At 34.1% G+C, this 23131-nt stretch overlaps 3 protein-coding genes across 4 annotated transcripts; 2 read left to right on the top strand and 1 right to left on the bottom strand.

The window, feature by feature from the left end:
* Positions 1–5145: 5145 nt before the first annotated feature.
* LOC109805918 (small ribosomal subunit protein uS13z/uS13y/uS13x) lies at positions 5146–7090 on the top strand. Its single transcript, XM_020368205.3, has 4 exons — positions 5146–5303; positions 5414–5574; positions 5677–5865; positions 6753–7090. The coding sequence occupies exons 1-4, from the start codon at positions 5301–5303 to the stop codon at positions 6856–6858; spliced, it is 459 nt and encodes a 152-aa protein (XP_020223794.1). The 5' UTR covers positions 5146–5300; the 3' UTR covers positions 6859–7090.
* Positions 7091–7837: 747 nt separating this feature from the next.
* On the bottom strand, positions 7838–12488 carry LOC109806462 (UDP-rhamnose/UDP-galactose transporter 6). 2 transcript variants are annotated; one of them, XM_029272820.2, is made up of 7 exons: positions 12249–12488; positions 12112–12145; positions 10509–10751; positions 9988–10172; positions 9704–9904; positions 9189–9350; positions 7838–8340 (listed from the first exon to the last, which is right to left on the bottom strand). In XM_029272820.2, exons 3-7 carry the CDS (start codon positions 10636–10638, stop codon positions 8050–8052), a joined length of 969 nt encoding a protein of 322 aa, XP_029128653.1. In that variant the 5' UTR covers positions 10639–10751; positions 12112–12145; positions 12249–12488; the 3' UTR covers positions 7838–8049. The 2 variants fall into 2 exon arrangements, with proteins under 2 accessions (XP_029128653.1, XP_020224467.1); XM_020368878.3 differs by lacking the exon at positions 12112–12145.
* Positions 12489–15734: 3246 nt separating this feature from the next.
* On the top strand, positions 15735–17299 carry LOC109805981 (uncharacterized). The gene is made up of 3 exons (XM_020368300.2): positions 15735–16007; positions 16082–16162; positions 16572–17299. The coding sequence occupies exons 1-3, from the start codon at positions 15849–15851 to the stop codon at positions 16935–16937; spliced, it is 606 nt and encodes a 201-aa protein (XP_020223889.2). The 5' UTR covers positions 15735–15848; the 3' UTR covers positions 16938–17299.
* The last annotated feature ends 5832 nt before the right edge of the window (positions 17300–23131 follow it).

Below are 23131 nucleotides of genomic sequence, written 5' to 3' on the forward strand. Positions count from 1 at the left end.
CAAGAAGTTCAACGCTTTCCTTGAGAACCTTGGAATTCGGCACCGGTTCACGTCAGTGGAACATCCTCAGTCGAACGGCCAGGCCGAAGCTGCAAACAAGGTTATTCTCACCCAGCTCAGAAAACGTCTCGGTACGGCTAAAGGAGCATGGGCCGAAGAGTTACCGGAAGTCCTCTGGGCTTACCGATGTACGTCGCAATCAACTACCAGGGAAACACCCTTCCGCCTGACGTACGGCGTAGATGCAATGATTCTGGTGGAGATAGGCGAACCCTCGTTCAGGAGACAGCATTTTCATGAGGAATCTAATGATGACTCATGCCGAGCCGAACTGGATGTCCTCGATGAAAGGCGAGAAAAGGCACAAGTGGTGGCAGAAGCATGCAAACAACGAATGAGCCGACGCTTTAACTCTAACTTAAGGCCGAGGACGTTTCAGGAGGGTGACCTAGTCTGGAGAGCAATTGGTCTGGCCAAGCGGAACGCTTCCGAGGGCAAGCTCTCAGCTAATTGGGACGGACCGTTTCGCATACGGCATGCGCTTAACAATGGGGCATACAAGTTGGAGGAGCTGTCCGGCAAAGTCATTCCGAGGACCTGGAATTCAACACATCTGAAGACGTATTATAGTTGAACCCAACTTGTATTTACCTTACAATTGTGTGTAAAATGGTGCACTCTTTTTCTTGAACCGATCTTTTTTCCCCTTATAAAATTGTGAAAAGGGGTTTTTGATTGGCAAGGTTTTTAACGAGGCATCAAGTCAATAAGAATACACTTCAAAATCTCAGACATCGGATGTTGGCTTATAGTTAAAATTTTAAAGGCTTAAAATTTTTTACAAGTCTTCCCTCCCGAGATGTCTCTCGGCTAAGGACGCGGCTTAAAATTTTTTACAAGTCTTCCCTCCCGAGATGTCTCTCGGCTAAGGACGCGGCTTAAAATTTTTACGAGTCTTCCCTCCCGAGATGTCTCTCGGCTAAGGACGCGGCTTAAATTTTTTTACAGGTCTTCCCTCCCGAGATGTCTCTCGGCTAAGGACGCGGCTTAAAATTTTTACAAGTCTTCCCTCCCGAGACGTCTCTCGGCTAAGGACGCGGCTTAAAATTTTTACGAGTCTTCCCTCCCGAGATGTCTCTCGGCTAAGGACGTGGCTTAAAATTTTTTACAAGTCTTCCCTCCCAAGATGTCTCTCGGCTAAGGACGTGGCTTAAAATTTTTTACAAGTCTTCCCTCTCGAGATGTCTCTCGGCTAAGGACGCGGCTTAAAATTTTTACAAGTCTTACCAATTTTCAGTACCGTGTGAAATAAATACGACAACTAAGCAATTATAACCGAAATGATAACATATTCATTAAGACACTATCGGCCTGGGGAAGTACAAGGATAAAAGGGGCACTATCGGCCCATCCATACACAACAAACAAAACAAAACAGCAAAAGTCAACTAGAGCACTACTGGCTCATTAACACGAGGCGCACGAGAAAAGATTCAAGACTGAACCTCCGCCTCACCCTGCACGGGGCCGTCTTCCGGGGCACCTTCCTCGTAGGCCATCTCGTCGTCCAGCCTGGCCGCCTGAACCGGAGCCGCTTCGTCCGGGTGCTTATCCGGCGGGATAGACGTTAAGTCCACCAACTTCCCCTGGAAGAAGTCCTTGGTCATGTCCAGCTGGAAGTCGGAGGGGAAGTCACCAAAGTAGCGCGCTTGCCGAGCCGCCTGGTTGAACCCAGCCTCATGCTGGGACAAGACCTTGCTACGAGCTTTTTCTTGGTAAGCCCCGAAGGCTATCTTCTCAGATTCCAGCTCTTTGGTCAGCAGCCCAACCTTCTCCGTTTCCCCCCTCAAGGCAACCTCTAAGCGCTGGACTTTGAGCGCCAAGTCATCAGCAGTACGCCCTCGGCGGTCCAGTTCGGCCTGATACTTGCTGTTGGCCGTTTGAGCATCAGTCAACGCTGCCAACGTCTCCTGCAAAGACTTCTCTTGCTCCGCCAGTTGACGATGGAGGCCGTCCGCTTCTCCGTTCGGCTCCATCACAATACTTTGAGCCAAAGCAACCGCCCGCACCTGGAACTCGCAAAAGAAGTTCCACTTTTGAGCCGAACTCATGCGGCTCAGCACCCCCTGCCCAGCTTCGGAGGTCAGGTCCTGACTCAAGAAATCTTGAGCGTTGACGTTGCCGGCCAAGAAGTTAGGCCCAACCAACCCCTCAGGAGCGTTCGGGTTGGCTAGCCGTTGCTGCTTTGCCCGCCGGCTTTCATCTACGGCCCTGCCTCCCTCAGGCCTTCTTTTTTCTGCTTGAGGCGGGGTCGGACCCTTAGCCCCCTTCCTCACCCTAGTAGTGGGACCCGACCCCCCACCTTGAGGTTGAGATGTATGGCCCGCCGCACGAGTGTCAGCCGGAACAGGGTTCCCCGTCGTCGTCGCCAGCCGATTGTGGATCAGCGACCGAATGTCCAAATCATCGTCCACACGGCTCGCCATTATACCTGCACATCATTAAGTCAAAATCAATGATAACGTAAGAACCTACACAACTAGGAAAGTTACTTTATCGATTAGTTCTTCGATCGGGTCGGCCGATTCAAGTAACCGAACAAGAGGTCGGCACGGTAGCGGCCGAGGCAATTTCAGCAAAAATTTTAAACTAGTGCGCTCTTCAGGGGACAGCCGGGACTTGGACACTGTGTTGTACTTGCGCGGCTTCCGAGTCCAGTACAACGGGAATAGAGGCTGTCCGTCGTCATCAAAAAAGTACTTATTCCCCGTCGACGGCCTAATCATCACTTTAAGAAATCCTCTCTTAAAGTTTTTATAAGAGGTAGTAAACGGCTGCAACAAACAGTCGGCATGCCGAATCAATGACAACCACTTGACCTTCTTAGCTGGCCGAGACGAGTAGAAGTACAAGAACAGGAGAGGGGTAGGTTGAAGGCCGAGGGTCGAGCACAACCGCCTAAACCCTTGCATGGCAGCCCAGGTGTTGGGATGAAGTTGAGTCGGCGCCACGTTTAACAAGCGCAGTATCCCCATGCAATACTTGTCGAATGGCAGTGTCACTTTTAGATCGCGGAACATGTAGTCATACATGTAAAAAAACTGGTATTTACAGCTTCCTCGATCTAAGAAGACGAAGTCTGGGTTGGACCGCCGTCACCTCGGCACAGCTGAAAGAAAAGAGGAGCAGGATCTTCCTCGGCCGGGAAGGTCACACAAGTCGTCGCAGAGAGAAAAAGCGCGATCGAATTCTTGTCGGCGTACCGAGAGTAGACGCTACCCACTTCCCCGTGCACCCATGAATAACCAGGAGTCGCAATAGGGGGAAACTGCCGTGAACCCGTAGACGGCCGTTCCTCCGAACCTATTGCCGAGGCGGAATCGCCTTCGCTAGTAATGTGCCTTGACCCCGAAGCGGATCCAGTGTTGTTGGATCCGTTCGGCGCCGAGGCCGACCTGTTGTGTCAGTCCAACGCTGCCCCCGAAGCGACCCTATCTGAGCCACCCGTGTCCCCAGAAGAGCCAACATGAACAATACCTGAATTTGCCATTACGTACCTGATGGTTGAGTTTGACCTATTATCAGTGAATAATCTAGCACTTGGATGATCTCGGCTCGGAGCAAGCTTAACAGCGTGCCTGAGGTTTCCCCCTACACACCTTTTTATAGGCGTTCCCGCAACCACGTTGAAAGCCATACCCCTCTGCGTACCGTTGGATCGCTTAGATCCAATGGCCCACAACGCGCGACCTTTCGCATGCGTCATTTACTACTCAGCGGTTATAACCCTTGGCATTCTTCCAACGGCTATAACCCTTCATCTCCCACCAGCAGCCATAACTCATCATTAAGACTCAACCGTAGCAACTCTTCGTTTCCCTACAACGGGTAGCCTTGTCCTGAAGGACAGTTGAGCCATTTTTACCCTCTGCGTCGTTTCACTCCTCAAGGCTGGGGGGCTTGTGTACCGGAAGGACCCTATCGGTCACGCGGACCAACACGTGACTTGCCGTCAGACACCCATGCAAGGTGAATAACCCTAAAAGCCTTAACATTAGCACCGGCTCGGATTACAGCCGAAAGTATGTTATGAGTCGGATGGTGCGATCGGCTCGGTGTGAGATCGATACGAACCAAACCGTGGGCTTCGCAAGACGTACACCACAGAAGCCGATCAAGTATAACAACACAGTAAACATATGACGACTCGGCCGAAGGCCGGGCCGAAAGGCGCAGCAAACGTGTAAACGGCACGGCCTAAGGCCGAGCCGAGGGACGAGATAATAATTATAGCCTCCACCATGATTAATGAGGATAAGTACGTGATTAAAGCATAATGAGCCTATTAGCGGCGTATTACCTAATTTGGTAAACTTCAGGAGAGGCCCACTACTGACAAGGCCCATCAGTGGTAGTATAAATAGGTCACTTTTGTCAAGGTATGTCACTGTTCATTAATTACCCTAGAATATCGTGCTTGTCCTAACTTGAGCGTTGGAGTGTCTTTTGCAGGTACCTCCCCCCCCCCTCGCGCAGAAGAGCTCACCTGAAGACCCTCGTTCGGCCCTTCCCTCACTGCAGAGTACGAGTGTGCCCCTAGACAGGTACATTTTCTAATTCAGAATTGGGTTGTCCTTAAAATTTCTAGTTGTTTACTCTTTTTTTTTTGTATGTAAGAAATACGGTAACATGATTCAAATTTAAATATGATGAAAGATATCTCACATGAATATAAGTTAATCTTTAATTATTAGTTTTGACGGCGTGAACTATGTCTATAGATTAAAAATAAACTAAAATTCAAAATAAAATGAAACATACATAATCGAAGCATAATAAACAAAATTAATATATATTAAAGTAAAATATAATACTAAAACTGACAATAAATACATTTTTTAAAAATACTCGATCAAAACTTTTGTTGTTATGGAATTCCAATTTCAAAACTAAGAAAATTTTGACTTATAAAATTTAGTTTCTGAAAGTCAATTTCTTTTAAAAAAGAGGTATACTTATTAAATAAAATGAAATGTATATATCATGAGGCTTTTCAAAAGAAAGAAAACAAAGCCCAAAACTAGGTCAGAAATGGGCCAACAGAGCAGGCTAAGCCCAAAAATTATTGTAATTCGAACGACGTCGCTCTATGTAGCACGCACAGCAAAACCCTAGCGCAGTCGGAGCACACTATATAATATAGACTCAATCCCAAACCCTAGAGTTTCAGATCCTCAATCGGCCAACACCAACAGCTCCGGCGGCGACCGTCACTCTCCAACAACCCTTCCGCGGCGAAAATGGTACGTTCCCATCTCACTGCACCTCTCAGAGCGTGACGGTGATTTTATAAAGTTCCGATTTTTCGTGGAACCCTCAATTGGTAACTGAATTTGTTTCGTGGTTGTGATAGTCTCTGGTGGCGAACGAGGATTTCCAGCACATTCTGCGTGTGCTGAACACTAACGTGGATGGCAAGCAGAAGATAATGTTCGCTCTCACCTCCATCAAGGGTATTGGTCGGAGATTCGCCAACATGGTTTGCAAGAAGGCCGATGTTGACATGAACAAGAGGTTTTTTTTTATATATATGTTTGTTCATTTTGATTGCACCTTTTTAACTTGTGTTTTTGGATTTTGTTGAATTGGGTGTTTTTGTTTTGTTGGTGCCGACAGGGCTGGTGAGTTGAGTGCTGCTGAGTTGGATAATTTGATGACTGTGGTGGCCAACCCTAGGCAATTCAAGATCCCAGATTGGTTTTTGAACAGAAAGAAGGATTACAAGGATGGCAAGTACTCTCAGGTTGTGTCTAATGCTCTTGATATGAAGCTAAGGGATGACTTGGAGAGACTCAAGAAAATCAGGTCAACCTTTTATCTTCGTTGACTATCTATCTATTCATGGTTGTGTTCAAGTTGTTTTTATTTTAAGTCTGATATTTGTTTGTTCTAATTGGAAGCAAGTATTGCCTTTGTTGATTAGTTGAATGCTAGGTCGGTATATAGCTTAGCTATATGTAGTCTGTGGTTGGTTTGTGCGAGATGACTATTTTGTTTTATCGTGCCAAATCTGTGAGTGAGAGGGGTGCTGGGTGCTGATCTGCTGTTTTTTTTTTTGTTTCTTTCTTATGTTGTCCTTTAGATGCTTGTTCCTTTTGTGCTATGGTGTAACTGTTTGCCTGCGATGTTTATGTATGATGTTATAGAAGGAATGGTTCTCATTAACAAATAGAAATATTTATTTAAGTTTTATTGTAATGGAATTCTTTCTCTGAAAGAAGCAATTCAAGAGTAGTTTGCTGGCTTTCCAGACCAATGACCTGAGTTCGGTTTTTCTATTGGCCATTTCATTGCAAGATGTCAGTGTAAATTATGAATTTACAAGTGTTTTTCTTGGTTTTGTTTGACTGCATATTAGCTTGGAGATCAGTTTTTAGAAAATTGTGTTTTTTCCAAAGCTTTTTTATAAATTTTACAAGAAAACCAATAAATTTTTTAAAAAATAAGCTTATTTGAACATGATATCCATTTATTGTATTTTGTTAGTGTCATTGTACTTAATTGTTTATTCATGTTATATGGCGACAGATGGGTCATTGGATGATCTATCCTACCACTGCCTAATATTTAGTGGTTAAAATCCTTAATTACCTACAACCTCAAAGACTTCTCTGAAGATTTCTCGAATAAATTTAAGAAATTACTTGTTGCTGAAACAACAGTTGAGACTCACATCCTTACCTATTATGCAGAAACCACCGTGGTTTGAGGCACTACTGGGGCCTTCGTGTCCGTGGTCAGCATACTAAAACTACTGGCCGCAGGGGGAAGACTGTTGGTGTCTCTAAGAAGCGTTAAGATGTTATGCCTTGGCTCGGAGTTGTTAGATTTTGTTGAGGAGGCAAATTTGAAGTACATTAGACATGTTTTGCATACCAACTTTGTATCGGTTGTTAGATGCTGTGACAATTTCAATTTTGTTTGTTATTTGTGTTAAGCGTCCGTCTAGTTGAATGTTGGTTTTTTAAGTCGTTGAGAACCTTGAATAGTATTGATGAATCATGAAATTACATATTCACTTTAATGATTATTCCTGGAAGGAAAATGCTACATTCTAAAATTCAAATTATAATATTAGCATTAAATTAGAGACACGTTTATAACTTAAATGAATTGTTGAATTTGCTTGTGGTTCTGAGCGTAGTTCTTTCATCTGTAAATAAAGGTACTTGCTAACAAAATATGCAGAAAAATAGTTGTATATTAATCTTAATTATTGAAATTGATAATATTTTAAGCTCATTGCTAGCACTTGTTTAGGAGGCAACTCTCGTCTATCACGCATATTTTGTGATGAGTTTACTTTTTTGTGTGGCTACATTTTTGTTGCCTGAAATAGCGAAAAAATATATTAGAGCAGTATCATTAAAAAAGTTGTTTATATACGTATTTAATAGGTGTTAACATTGGTATAAATTGATTTAGAAATGTACTCGAGAATTTGTGTGGTGGCTGGGCTTGCAAGCGTTAATTGGATAAAATGGGTGTGGTAGCAAAGAGTTTGAGTGCTCGTAGTACTCCCTTCAAATTTTGATGTATTAATCCAACCTTAGAATGCTATAATGATCTTTCCTAAGATTTTACCCTTTTTTTTAAGGTTTTCCCCATATATTATAAAAACTGTGATGCACTGGTCATCAAATCGTCAAGAGTTCTGCCAGGACTTGATTCAAAAAGTTGTTGATTTTTAATGGTAATGTGTTAAAATGTATGGTTCGTGCTGTGATAGTGATTTGCTCTCTTTTTTTTCAGCGCAAAATATTGTACGAGTCGAGAATAAATGGAAGAGATTAAATATGGTATTGAACCTAATCCTATTAGGAATATCCACTGGAATCAAAACAAGAAATCAAATTTAAAGAATTACAATAACGTTGAAATAATAAGGTTTTAATTTGAAATAATTAAATACTTTCCTATAATAACCTACTCTTTAATGTTCTCAACTTTTGTAAGATAAAAAAGGCACAATGAGTGATTGATGTGAAACTATGGGCTTTCAGTTTTGTTGGTAGGGAGAGAGTGATTCAAACGCTCCTTTCCACCAGGCTTTGAGGAGGCATTGCCATACCATATCATTCCAATCACAGCTATAACCATCCCTAAAACCACGTGAATATTAAGACCTTCTCTCCCAAAGAAAAAGAACCCCATTATTAAAACAAGTATTGTCTTCATGTGGCCTAGGACTTGAAAAGAGACGGCAGTAAATCTGCCAATGCAGATAAATTGGCTGAGATTGGTCCCAACTGCAATAGTGCATGACATAATTATGAAAATCTGCCAAAGCCAACACAAAATATGATAAAGTTAGTGAAAGACAATATCATAATACTTATGATCTATCGTGTTTATTATCTACATGGATAGGCATAGTAAAATACTTAAAATGACAGCTAAAGTTGCCACAATGAAAGGAAAACAGCTAATCAAATTCAATAGACTAGAGTTTAGGAGGGAAAAACCTTAAAACATTAGAGGAAAATGTGTACTTTTTCTAGCTGAATATGTTGTATTTTATTGAGAACATGACTTTTAATTGGGTGAAAAAGAAAAGTTCAATTCCGCATCTAAGTCATACCTTTCTTTACAAGTTTCAATGTTTTTACCCGTCCCGGACCTTGGTTTTAGAATACAAATATATTTTACATCCTCGTATGTATACATTGAAATTAAATTAATTATTTAGCATGCATACAGAAAATGTTGGAAACTCAATCCTCCATGTTTAATAAACAAGACAATAGTTAGTGAACATCGAAACTTGTTGAGAATGGCAGTTTTTTCAGTAAAAAAAAAAAAAAGGAGCTAAGATAAATTTTAGCAATATGCAATAAATTTATAAATTATTCAAAGACAAGTTAAGCACATTAACAAGCAGATTATGTATCTAAAGAAGTAGGGCATGTCTAAAGACATAGCCATGCAAACCAGACCATATATATCATATGCACAATTATTTTCTCTAAATACATTTGAAGGTGAAATCAATATCATGCAACACATCAAACCATCCATTATATGCACATCCATGTGCGCATTACTGATTTTCTCAGAGAAAACATATCATATAGGGTATACACATTGAATTTAATAGCATTGATATCATTTTGTGTTCCAAAACTTACCAAAGAACCTGCATTATAAGCATATTTGTCAACTCTGTTGTTTGTCAACCAATAGTCTAGAAAAGGGCCCAACAAGAGTAGTGATGCGGCCTGTGCAGGTGCTGTATGACCCAGAAGGTTGAAAGAACTTAGTGAATACTTCCGTTGAAGGAAATGAACATACTGCAGGTAAAAGATTTGAAAATTCATTAATAAATCAGAAAAGAAAACCACATTGAGACACCTTATACCAATTTACAGAACAGGAGTGCTGATTGCAGGCTGACTGGTGAAACATTAAAAGTTATGTGATGCCATAATTTTATATCAAATGCATTCATGTGGACATATAAGCATAATACATAACACTTTTAAGAAAGAGGTACTTCAAAATGTTTTTATGATGCATACCTCTCTTCCGTTCTTTGTAATGTTACCATGCAGATGCATGGATCTATTTGTGATTTAATTATGCCATTCAAGTTTGAATTTTGAACAGAAGCAGTATGTTTCGTATAGTGGAATGCCACACTTACATATTGTTGCAGAGAAGTGCTCCACACTGCTATAAAGGCAGCAAGGAAACCTTTTGTGTTAACACTCACATCAGTAATAGTGCAAACACCAACACCCAAAAGAACAACACCTATGCTCAATTTTGTATCTCTTGAATACCGAACCTTGTCAAAAACAACTTCCAACAGGCAAGATACAGGGATCATACTCAACTTAGCAATCTGTTAACGGTTAAAATGAAATTTTAACTTCTGAGTACAATTATAGAGTAATGGACCAATAACGAAAATTCAACCCAACTCACTTGGTAAAATCCAACTGAGTTCCACATTAGACTGACATTCATTCCAACAATGGAGAAGTTGGCAAATAAAACAAATTTTAGAAGCTCTGAGAAGGGTAAATGAGAATCCTGGACATATCCCAGCATCCTTAGTATGGTTGTCATCAAAGTTGTAGTGGCGAAGTGAAGGCCTGTTAATGTTGTAGCTGCAGGCAAAGGCAGATCATAATTAAAACAAGATAAGAAATTAATATCAAAACATGATAATATAATAACTTGGACAACAATTAGAATATGTCGAAGCATCCAAAAATGTATTCTCATATCTTAGATTATCCTCTGAGATTAGTTTCCCTATTTCCTAATTCATTATGCTCTAGCTTCTATGAATATATCAAACACAATAATACATGGTAATAAATTGCATTTAATATCATTTAGTTTTTTCATTCTCTTTTATCTCTCTTCCTCCCTCTATATCTACTAAAACTTCATAAACCCAAGAACAGATATACCATCAAAACATTGGAAAAGGAATTTACCAAAACTGAAGCCATAAGTGGCCATCAAAGCTTTGTTTACAATGATAATTCCAACAGAAGTGACAACATTGAACACCCATGCAGCTGCGTCCACTGCTGCCTTCTTCTCAGCCTTGCTGGATGGAGCCATGTTCTTGTTTATTTTTCACAACTTAACACTAATCTCTTCTAACTAGCCTCCATAACATTCTTTTGATCCATTCAAATGATGTATAGGAGTCAATCCATTTAAATAAACAAAGCCTGGTAAAGTGGAAGGTATGAAGTTATCATACTTAAATAAAAAGAATATAGATAGAGTGGGACCGCAAAAAAAAGGTTATTGAACAATGAATATTTCTATATAACAAAAAATACAACCTAAATCATCTTATGGGCATCAAAAGGGTCAGAAACCAACAATTGACAAACAAGGAATTGCCATGCATCTCACCATCTTCAACAGTAATCCACTGATAATATTATTTATTGATAACGTTGATGCAAAACATCGCATGTGTTATCTTTCTCCTAGTTGCGAAAATAATCTACCTTGCCACCTTGGTGATAGAAAGTTGATATGATCATAAAATGAGACTCACAAAACCGGAAAACCCTTGAGATTAGAGTATCAAAATCAAATTTATACAATTAAAAAGTGATATGCAGTAGATAGTCAGATACAGTGAAAGCTCAGAATCAGAAAACTTCGCGTATCCTTAATTTAAAGTTCAAAATAACCCACACCATCTCCTCTCAGCACCTTCAGCTGACATCACACCTCTATTCTCACCTAGCCACCTAGGCCTAGCAATGACTGTTATATCCCAAAACGACAGACTATAGTGTAGAACTGTAGATTGACAAACCAAAAACAACTATACTTATTTATTGAATAAGAATTGTAAAAAATTAGGTGAAGGAATAAGGATAAATCTTCACCAGAATCACGCCATAGTTTCTTTTAAAACAGGCTCACATGGTATGGTCTTCAATTCATCCCGTCATGATAATTCTGATATTTTATCAATAAAGTTCACAACTTACGCGCAACTATTTGTTCTAAATTAGGAACAGAATCAGTGAGAAATCAACAGACTTGATATATAATGTAAAAAACATCACAACCAAAACTTGTTTCTATTTGTATACTAACGGTATATTAGACGTCCCAATTGAAGAATGATAAAATGAACTACCACTATGAATAAAATAGATCTTGCATAAGATAGAAGTTCATTTCTATATAACCATACACAGTAACAGCACTGATTCAGTCATTTTTCTGGCAGAAGACAGTATAACCCGTTTGAATGAATGCCAATTATTTGTCAACAAAAAAAAAATCTTAAATTCACCAGAATGTCATATAATCAGAATCCAATTCAAATAAATTGAACTCCAATCCATCACCAAACAAATAAGATTTGACAATGCGAAACAATTCCCATCTATATGGGCAAAAAATATGAATAGAATAAATAAATAAAATAACTTATTTTTCAAATCCATTATAAACAGATCCCAAAAGGGGTCTCAGATCCAGAAAGTTGACACTAAAAATCAACAAATGATGATAATGTTTTTCAAAAGAGAGATCAAACACGGGTAAGCTAGTATTTACCAAGTTTTTTTTTTCTTTTTCTTTCTGGGGTTTCCTTCAGATAAGAGAGAGATAAGATTGAATTAATGAATAAAAAGGTGAAAATTTTGAAGGATTGAGAATGTAAGGGAAAATGGGTTGAGAGAGAAGAAGCTAACCATGAATGGAAACGGCATTGGACGTTGGAATGTGTGGGAAATGGAATTGCAGTAGGAGTAACACGCGCTACACACGGAAGAACACGAGCATAAGCATGTTATTGTGTTGAGTAACCATGTTTAATTTTCTGATTCCTTCATTTCATGTATCCTCGTTACTTGGCATGCCACAATCACAACATGCACGTTCTCTCCTTTTGGTACAAACAACACAAGTCTGGGTAACTCTAATGTGTCCCCTTTCCTTTCATTTAAATTTAATTGAAATGCATAAGTTTATTATTTTAATTGCTACATGCCATTGTTAAAGAATTTAGACTAATTATAATCAATATTAACAAATTTATTTTATATTATATATATATAAATTACATTTATTATCTGATTTTTTTTTATATATTACTGGTATTTGAATTCAATCCCTAGTGATATTGTTTTTCAATAATTACCATACAAACTAAGGATGACAATTATTAATTAATTTTTTTTAAATTATAAAATTATGTAAAAACATATTTTAATAATTTTTTTCTAAAAATACTTATACAAAAATAAATAAATTAAAATAAAATTTTTCAATTGATAAAATAAGTTTATATAAGAGTTAAAAAATGAGATTTAGAGGAGTTAGTAAGAAAGTACCTTATGAAAAAATTTATTTTATTTTTCTTTTATATTTTTCTCTTTTGAAAGTGTTTCTAACAAAATTTATTTAACTAGATGCTAAGTCTTATTTACTTTTTTATTTAATGAAATGTAATCATTACTTTGTAATTTTAATAAATTTTAATCTATAATATTAATAAAAGGATGATGTCTCTTTTTGATGTACAATTCTTTAAGCTATTTTATCCTTGTAATTTTTAATTATTTTTTTCTTTCATCATCTTTTTTTTTATTATCAATTTTTTATTTTCTTTCTTCTTTATTGTAGGTAAATTCATGTTTTAAACCTTTTACATCCCGTAGTTGATCACACTTCTTTTCATATGTCCACTATTTTTAATCCTGTTTTATTTAATCATTTATTTATATTCAACTTCAATTAATTTCATCATTTATTTTATTTTTAAAATAAAATATATAGATAAGCAAAATACTTCTTATAATTGCCTTTTGAAGATCAATCTGTTGATGATATTTTATTTCTTGTCGTTGCTGTCATAATCTATTGTTTGAGATGCTACTGTCATTGAGCTCACCACTTAGTTTCGAGAGTTACTAATGTCTAGCAACAGTTGTCCACGCACTTGATTGTACTCACTGAGTAGTGGGTATTTTTGTTTAGTTTCATATATCTATGTCTATGTTTTTGAAGTTAACCTTGTGTATTATGGGTTAGAGTACTCCTTTGTACTCTTTTTAATATATTTTTTCTTTGCCTAAAAAAAAAGTAAAATACTTCTTTTTATGCTAAATAATAATAATAATGAATGTGATATTTTTAATATCTCGAATGAGTTGAAGAGCACATTAGTAATACTGTTTACAAAAGAATTAAATTATGAAAAGAGGTTACAACACATTTTTCTAATATATTAGTAGTAAGATTTATTAAATTCCTCGATGAAGGTTGTCCTAGAGAAAATTCATGTTATTCTTTGATCAACTACGTAGTTCATATGGCTGGTGATAATCATAATGCGGAGTGTGTTTATATTCTCTGGAAAGCCAACCAAGTTGTAGATCATTTTGTTAAACAAAGTCTATCTATCTTAGAAGATATTTTAGTTTTTAATTCTCCTCCTCCTTGGGTGCATTTTCTTTTATTTACAGACTCTTTCAATGTAATTTACCCTTGTGGTTTTTAATTTTTTTTCTTTAGCCCTGTATTTAATCAAAAATAAAAAATGATATTAATTAAATGAAGGGTAAAACTTATTATTATTATTATTTTTATTTTATTTTATTGAAACGAAATACACATAAATATAAAATACTATTTTTTAAAATAATAATAATGATTTTTTTTAATATATAAATATAACGAAAGTGTTGAAGAGTACATAGTTCTCTTCACAAAAAAGTATTAAATTATGAGACAAGGTTGCAATACATTTTACTAATATGTTAAAATTTATTTAAAGTCATAATATCAGAAATGAGACTGTTTAAACGAAGTAAGGAATCTACACAATTTTGTACTCCTCCTGGTATATATATATATTTTTATAATAACTAAAAGAATGTTATTTAGTTTTTTTATATATAAAAATGAATTTAAAATATTTCTTATATTAAATATTTTATAAAATATCTTTAATAAAAATCATTTTTCTTAATTTTACATGTAGTTAGTAAAATAAGTATTCCACTAATATTAAAAATAATTTTAAGAAAAATATAAATTTAAGACAACTTATTTCTCAAATTTTATTTTCATTATTTAATAAAAAGGTATATATACTCACAATCTTTAATATGAGCAAAAATTAAAGAAGAAAAATTGAATACTTTATAGAAATTGTTAAATATTTTATAAAAAATATCACAATTTTCTTTCTAAATTGTATTTTATAATAAGAATGTGAAGAAATACCAGCAAGTCAATCCCACAAACATGTAATCAATAATTCTCATTCCTTTCTTACCATGTTTATTTATGCTACAATTTCTTCAAATTTAAGATATTATATATATTATTTCAAATTCCTATTATTATAATGGCTTTAATAATTGATTATATAATTTATTTGAATGGATATTTAGTCTAGTGTTTGGTTTAAAAAATATTGAAACATTCCCAAGAAAAGAAGGGTCAAAGAATTAGAAATGTGATTAAAAAAATTGGTAAAAATATTATTTTATTTTTACATATTTTAAATGTCTAAAACTTATAAAAATTACATTTCATTTTTAGTTTCTAATGTTATAAAACTATAAATCGTATTTCTTTCGTATTATTTTATATATTATTTAATCATTACTATTATTTTATTAACATCATTAAGATCAACTTGACAATCAAATCATTAAATACAAGTATTTTCTAAAGTATTATAGTCAAAGTCTTCCATACTTATCACTATATACAATTCATGTTAAGAAATGAAGATTTTATATATTTATTACATCTAATTCATCTTAAATGATGTTTTGAAGTTAATGCGTGCATTTTTATTAAAATTTATAATATTAATTGTTATTTCAAACGAGTTTATGATTAAAAAATACATTTATTGAAGTAATTTCTTAAATACATTATTATAGACTGTATTTTTAATGTACTTTGAATAATATTCATCTTTCTATATTAATAAATTCACATCTCTTTGCATGAAGTAACTTATGAATAATACAATGTATAATTAATGAAACATGAAAAATAAATGTAATGGTAATGATTATTGTTGTTAATATGAGTTGAATAAATAATGATTTGTGAATTAATATAGAGTGATTGGTGGAAGGAAATAAAATGATTGTATGTAGGCAAAGAAAAAAAGTTGATTGGAATTGGATATGTATTTATAGGAAAGGAAGGAAGCAGATGAAAGGAAAGGAAAGGAAAGGAGAGGAGAGAGGAGGAGGAGGTGGCGGTGGCGGTGGAAGAAAGGCGCAACAACCTCTGTGTCTGATACTCATAAACGCCAGAGAGAGATGGGGAAGAAGAGAAAGTCCATAGCCACCAGCCTGGACGAGGTGGATCGAACCATCTACGCCTCCTTCTCCAGCGCCGCCAATTCTCTCTCACACCTCTACACCCTCTCCATGAGCCACCAGAAACTCTCCTTCCAAGCCGGTCAACGCCACTCTCTCGTAACCCCCTTACCCCTTTACTCATCTTTTTCAAAATTAAACAAAAAACCTAACTTTTCTGTCTCTCATTCCAGGAAAACCTATATCACTGGATCTGGAGGCAACAAGAGACCGGATCAAGAGTTGCAACTCTTGATATACTCACCTACATTCAGGTTCCTTTATTGCTTTGCTTCTTTATTAAGTGGGCGAAACCTATCTTGATTTCTCTCATGGATATTATTGCCTCTTTTATGTCATCCTTTCTTGTTTGATTTCTCATTTTCTGAAGTTATTGGAGAGCTGGAATCTGTTAGTCAAAATGAGTATTTGGAGTTTTAATCAAACTTTTTTTTTTTTCCTGCCATTTTAAAGATTTGTAGGATTGACAGTTTTTCAGAAATTATTGTCTCAAACTTGTGTGTGTAGTTAGATATCTTGAAGTTCTGAAAAAATGGTTCATAACATAGCAGGTGTTGGGCTACATAGGGATCCCTTTCGTAGTGCAATACTTCAATGTAATATTGGTTTGTGTTGTTATTGGTTGCGAAGTTCGTGTATGAAAGTTGAGTTTTCTACTAGCAGAATGAGCTGGATTACAGCGGAGAGGAGCCATGTGTTTCACCTACAGCTCCACAGCAACACCAGCAGTCACAACCAGTGATGCATGTCACTGGTTCAGGCTTTCCGGTAACAACAGGATTTTCTGGCCAAACAATTGTGGGGCAGGGACTCGGGTCTGTGCACTGTGATAATCAATCAAAGAATTCTGTGTTTTCAAATGCTTTGTCAAACCCTGTTCGTCAAATTGGTGAGGGAGGGAACTACCCAAGTGGTCTCTCCATGGGGAGTGGAAACCGGAGCAGTGAACACAGTTCTCTTCATCAGCAAAGCAGGGACTCTGCTGCATTTAGTTCCAATGATTCTGCCATGGACATGCATGCAGACTAGTCCTGTCTATTGTTTTATTTGCTGAACATATTTGTTTGGCCATCCCTCTACATTACCAGCACAAGAAGTGAATATCCATTGGAAGGGCATATCTGGTTCTGCACGTTGCGACTTACTCCTACTACTAATAGCAGCAGGGTGGAACCAGTTTTATTAACTTATTAAAATGCGTATGCCATCCGAGTGATAGCTTGGATGTTAAATGTTCTTTGTAAGTTTTTTTTTGTTGAAATAGTTTAAAGGCATTTAAATTTGTATCTTGATTGTCTCCTTACTCCTCCTTCTCAAAGACAACCTTTTCAATGTAGGGATTGGTTCTATATGAAGTTTCTTATGTAAATCTGTCCTTTTTACAAGTTCTATATGCGGCAATTTACAACTTCACGCATCTTTTCATTCTTTTGTATATCCCTTTGCTTTTCATTTCTATTTTGTTATTTCTTAGCGGATGGTCAGTGATCACAGTTCTTTCTTTTTTTGGGGTATTATTGTCATGAGAGGGAATAAAGACACCCATTTAGTTGCAATTCTTACAGCTCTTTTAGGATGAATTTAACCATGTTCCTAGTTGCTGATGCAGTCTTGATTCTTGTATACGCTTCTTAAAGCTTGATATTTCTAAAACATTGCAAGGAAACAATTTTAAAAAGAAAAGAAAAGAAAAGGGTCTCTACACTTGAACCACAAATACAACGTTAAAGCATGGAATCGGAAAAGAAGGGGCAAAGAAAGAAGGGAAGAAAGGTGTTTATAATTGGAGCCTTTCATGGGATGATATGGAATCGCGTGTGCTGCTGTGTTTGAGATGGCATTGGCTGAGAAGGTATCTTAAGCATTAGCATACTTGAAGCTAAGATAAGATTGTTTCCATGTGTAGAACTAATATGGTTGCTTGTATTTCTTTGGTGTGTAATAACAAGATGAGTTAAGAGCATGTTTGGAACAGGGTGATTTGCTCACCGCGTTTTGTTAAAGCAACAAATAGTTGCTTTTTGTGTTGAGTCCACTATTACTTTTATCCATTGTGATTTTCTAATCCTAACACACCGGAAATTTATGATCTTGTATAAATGACGCAAATTTCCCGACTACTAGAACAAGTTAGTAGGTTAGTATTACTGTTTGTACTACGTACGGAGGAAGTTGTTTAAAAAATTTGATTAGATATAAAAAAATTGATTATCAAACTCGAACATGTAGAAATCTAAAAACTTATATTAAATCTTATATTTTTAATAATTTTTTACATAATATAAATTTAACTGATTTAATTATTGAATTATGTAATATTATATACTTATAATCATGTATATTAAATTTTATGTGATTTGAATTTTTTTAAATATGTTATTACACATATTTTAAATATAATATTATATATTAAAATAAAATAATTTAGTAAATTACTAAATAATTTTGAAATCATATGAATTTTGACATAAATCACCTTAATTATATATAATATCATATAACTTAATAGTTTGATCAATTATATGTACATTATATAAAACGTTAAAATAAAAGTAATGTGTATATCAATTATATACACATTACTTTTTTTTTTGTGTGTGTCTATTTTCATTGTTTATGGACATTTTATTAAAAGTGAAAATCATATTAAATGATAGTATCAAAGTTCATAATGTTGGAGAAAAAAATATTTTAAACAATTTTTTAATATACAAATTTTAAAATGATGAAATTAAATTGAAGAAATGACAAAATTTATGTACAATTTTTTAAGTATAATTGATGTTATTATCTAATTAAAATTAAAATTTTATCTCGATATTTATATTTAATGTTGACTTAAACAATATACATTTACGTATACTATTAAAATAAAACTTCAATTCAAATTGAAAATCAATATTAATTGCACGTAAAAATTATATCTAAATTTTGTAAATAAAAAAAAAACATTTTGTAATACACTTACAAATGTTAACTTCATTTTATATAGAACGAGAGGGACTTTAATGAAATTATTTTTCTTATGTAATTAAATTATGTATAAGTTAATTTTAGTTTTTTTAAATAATTTATCTTTTCTCCTTATATCCTTTTTGGTTTAGAAGTGTTTTGTGGAGACATTTACTATGAAAAGATGCACACATGATGCGATTGTCTGACTTTATAGGGACTTCCTTCTTAACTTTGCAATCAGCATCTACTTCTTCTTTATTGAAGGGGTATTACCTCTAATTCAACAAATGAACAGCACCCTATCAGCTTTTGACCCCCAAAACCAAATCATTTATGCAACAGCCTGGTGGCCTTCACTCATGCTCTTACAATCATTCACTCCAACCCTTCAAAGTTCAAACCGAATTTTCAATTCACATTGGAACTTTCATCTTTCATGCTTCACGCCATATCAACTTTTTACTAATACTATATTACAAACTTTATTCACCATTAAATAATCCTACTAACTACAAACTTCCATCGACCCATTGTGATAATTGTTTTAGATTGAGTTCCAGTCACTTTTAAAATGAAGTTCTTCCTAGTGATTCTTTTTTTTTTTTGCATCTTCACTTTGATTTGATAGATAATTTAGGATATTTTTACAATATTATTAGTTTAAAATATTTATTCGTCTTTATCAAAAAAAAATTAACTGATCAGTTTAATATTTTTTTTTATGATTAAAATATTCACACATAATAAATGAATATTTAATGAGTACTTGAAAATAATTTAAATAGATATATTTATATTTGTTGATAAATGGAAATAAATATAAGTATTTTGATTCACATGTACTTGCTAAATACTTATTAAAAAAAATTAAGAAAATATTTTTGTTAAAAACTTTTTTTTTTAGACAAAGGCTACCTTGTACCACTTCTACAAGTGGCTTATGGTGGACCACCATTGTTAATCATTTGATTTTATCTCATCCATAAAATTACACAATTCATTACTCATATTTGTGTTTATTTTTTTATTTTTTAATTTCTCCTTCTCCCTTGTCTGCTCCACTACACTGCCACGTACTCACCGCTCCTCCTGAGCTGCCAAACATTTATGAATTAATTAGCAAGCTTTCCATAACACATTTTTTCTAACTCATTATTAATTAAAATTTATAAAATTATGAATGAAACTTATTAAATAAACAATTTTATAATATTTAATGAATTTAATCAATAAAAAAAGTGAATAATCAAGAATGAGTTATGATGTTTGTCCTTTGTAAAGATACTACTAATATATGAAATAAAATTTTGATATAATTCTCAAAGTGTAATTGATTTTATTTTTTTAATCAAAATTAAAATTTTATTTTTATAATATGTGTAAATGTATAATAATAATAATAATGAGATTTATATTAAATATAATTGTATATTATCGAGACAAAATATTAATTCTAATTGAAGTAAACACTAACTGCACCAAAAAAAAAATGTCTCACTTTTATTCTCATATATATTAAAAAATCATGATAAAAATGTTTAACGTAAAAATAACTACAATTTTGAAATTTTCACTGTTTACCAGAAGCATCTGGCAATTTATTTCCTCCTTTATCTGTGTTTTAAACTTTTTTGGGTAATTTGTCCTTAAATGAATGATTCTTCTTGATGGCGGATTTTGGGCTTGTAACCTTTCAATGCTGTTAGTTGAGGTTGATTGAAACGGCCGGTTACTTGAACATTTGGTAAAATCATTGAATTGCTTTGAAAATATATATAATTTGAAAACTAGTATAAATAATGTCCTCCATGATAGTTACAAGTAATCTTGTTCTTCACCTAATTAATATCTACCTTACTAGACTGACTCCCACAGATTTTCTTTTTAGTGCGCAATTCGCTTTCAACCAATTATTGTTTAGACTTCTATTTTTCTAATCAAATTACTTGTCTCACGTCATTAATTAATAAAATTAAAATGGCACAAAATCTTATTTCAGGTAATAATATTTTATTTTTTACTTTTTTACTTTTATTGATTCACATAAAAAATTAAAATAATATTTATTATGGGATGAAAAAAGTAAAATATATTACCTCCAATATTATAAGATCCAAAATTTTAAATTAGTTTGTTAGTTTATTAAGTAAGTAAATTTTATTTAATTTATTTGTCATAAAATAAAAAGTCTCATTTTTATTCTTGAAATGCAAAAAAATTTATAAATATATTGAGTGTCTTGTTAATTTAGAGATAGCTAGTTTGAAAATTAAAATGTATTTACTGATCTTAACAAGATAAATAATTTTTTTAATCTTGATGAATTAGTTATTTAGGTCTTATAATAAAAATGGGAGGTAATATATTAAATGTTTAAATTATCAATTAATAATTACTCTCTTGTTTCATAACAAATCATGATAAAAGAAAAAATAAGCTTCAAAATAAATGTGATATTAACTTTTCAATATATTATATTAATTATGATTTTTTCATTAATCATGTTATTTAGAAGTGGTTGTTATGTTACATTGTTTCTAGTAAAGAAAATTGATTATAAGGTTAATTTTATAAAATTACTATTCCCTTTATTTATTTATTAATTTTTTTTATGTGTAAAATAACTTAAGATGATATTTATTATGAGATGGGGATAGTGTAAAACTATATACTTCAATTTTGAATGTTAATAACATTCATGATTACCATATTTTTTAATGATTAATGATGTTATCTAAGTGGAAGAATGTTATTTTTAATTAAATCACATGAATTAACAATAATTAAAGATTATTCAAATAATTATTTATCAATTATGAAATTATTTTTTATTATTTGTTAATTTATAAATATTATAATTTGAATTTTATTTGAAGAGTGATTCTATGAAGGGTTGAGAGGTCTCTATCCTCTTCTAGTGAGTGAGTCAGCAAAATTATCTTCTCATCAAGTAGTAGTAATAGAGTCAATACAGTCGCTCTTTTTATAATGAAACTGTCACACAAAAAAATCCAATTTCTCTTTTTATTGAATCAACTATAGACCTTGGGATAAATTTATATATGCGCGGTTTCTTGTTCTCCTCCATACATTAATAATAATGAGTTAAGATCTCATATATATTATCTCATAACCTTTTTATGATTTGAATGTAGTTATGATAATTTAGATGTATCACATAGAAATTGAATAGGAATGGGAAAAGTGTGCGTGAGGATAACAAGTTTTGGTGGCTTGTGAAGTAATTTGTATAGCATGAAAATTGGGAACCATATATTTTGTGGTGAGATCTCCTCGTGGCATGAAACATCTCTCTCTCACTCTCTCTAATGGGAGAGTGTGCTCATAGTGATGATGCTGTTCACGAGGTCAAACTCTATTCATCCCAACGTCATAGCCTTTGTTTCATTTTGGACCCATGCCTTTCATTTCAGAAGGCCAATTTTGGACCTTTGCCTCTCACCGAATATATTCCACTCCTCAGTCCTCACAATATATTTCTCTTGTTACCTTTCTTCCATTTCGATGTGCATCAAAATATTCTCACAAGAGGAAACTCCTACCACTGCTTCTAAAATGACACGTCTTGCATGTGTGTGTGCCTTTTTAGAACCTAGCTAACCTTTCTTCTCAAATTGGAACAAAACTTGAAACGCAATTTAGAAGGTTTTTGCAGCTTGGAATTCGAGCTATCTGATCTCAATTAAATGAATGACATCGTTTGCAACTACCAATGTGCCAGTGGGGATGTTTTACACACTGCATTTTTTTTTTTTTTTTTTATGAATAAGAAATTTCAGCTTTTATGTTATACGTAATATCTACATTTATGCAATAATCCTACACTTTAAAAACACTATCCTTTCATCTGTTGTAATAATTGGCTCAACCTACTTTTGATACATTTTAAATAACAATAAGCCTTCACTTTAACCATTGGGGAATCTGGCCAATAGGAAAGCATAAAAAAACTTTATTATGTGATTTAAATATAAAAATGTCAAAGTTGGGGAAACACTTAGTATCCATTACAACCTGCTCTGTGGAGTTCTCTTTGGTAAACATATATTGACTTATCCTAATTAAGGAAGGATCGAGGACATGTTTCTTCATGTTGATCCCTCTTTTGTTGTCAAAAAGCTGCATGCAACAATTTCAACATATCAATCTCATCATGTCTACCATTTTAGTTGACGTCTTATCTTCACTCGACATTCACCACACAAAAAGCAGAATGAGTTAAACCTTAAAAGGACGCCTAATTCCAT

This window comes from Cajanus cajan, chromosome 7 (genome assembly GCF_000230855.2).
Source record: "Cajanus cajan strain Asha chromosome 7, NIPB_CcT2T_4, whole genome shotgun sequence".
Taxonomy (NCBI): domain Eukaryota; kingdom Viridiplantae; phylum Streptophyta; class Magnoliopsida; order Fabales; family Fabaceae; genus Cajanus; species Cajanus cajan.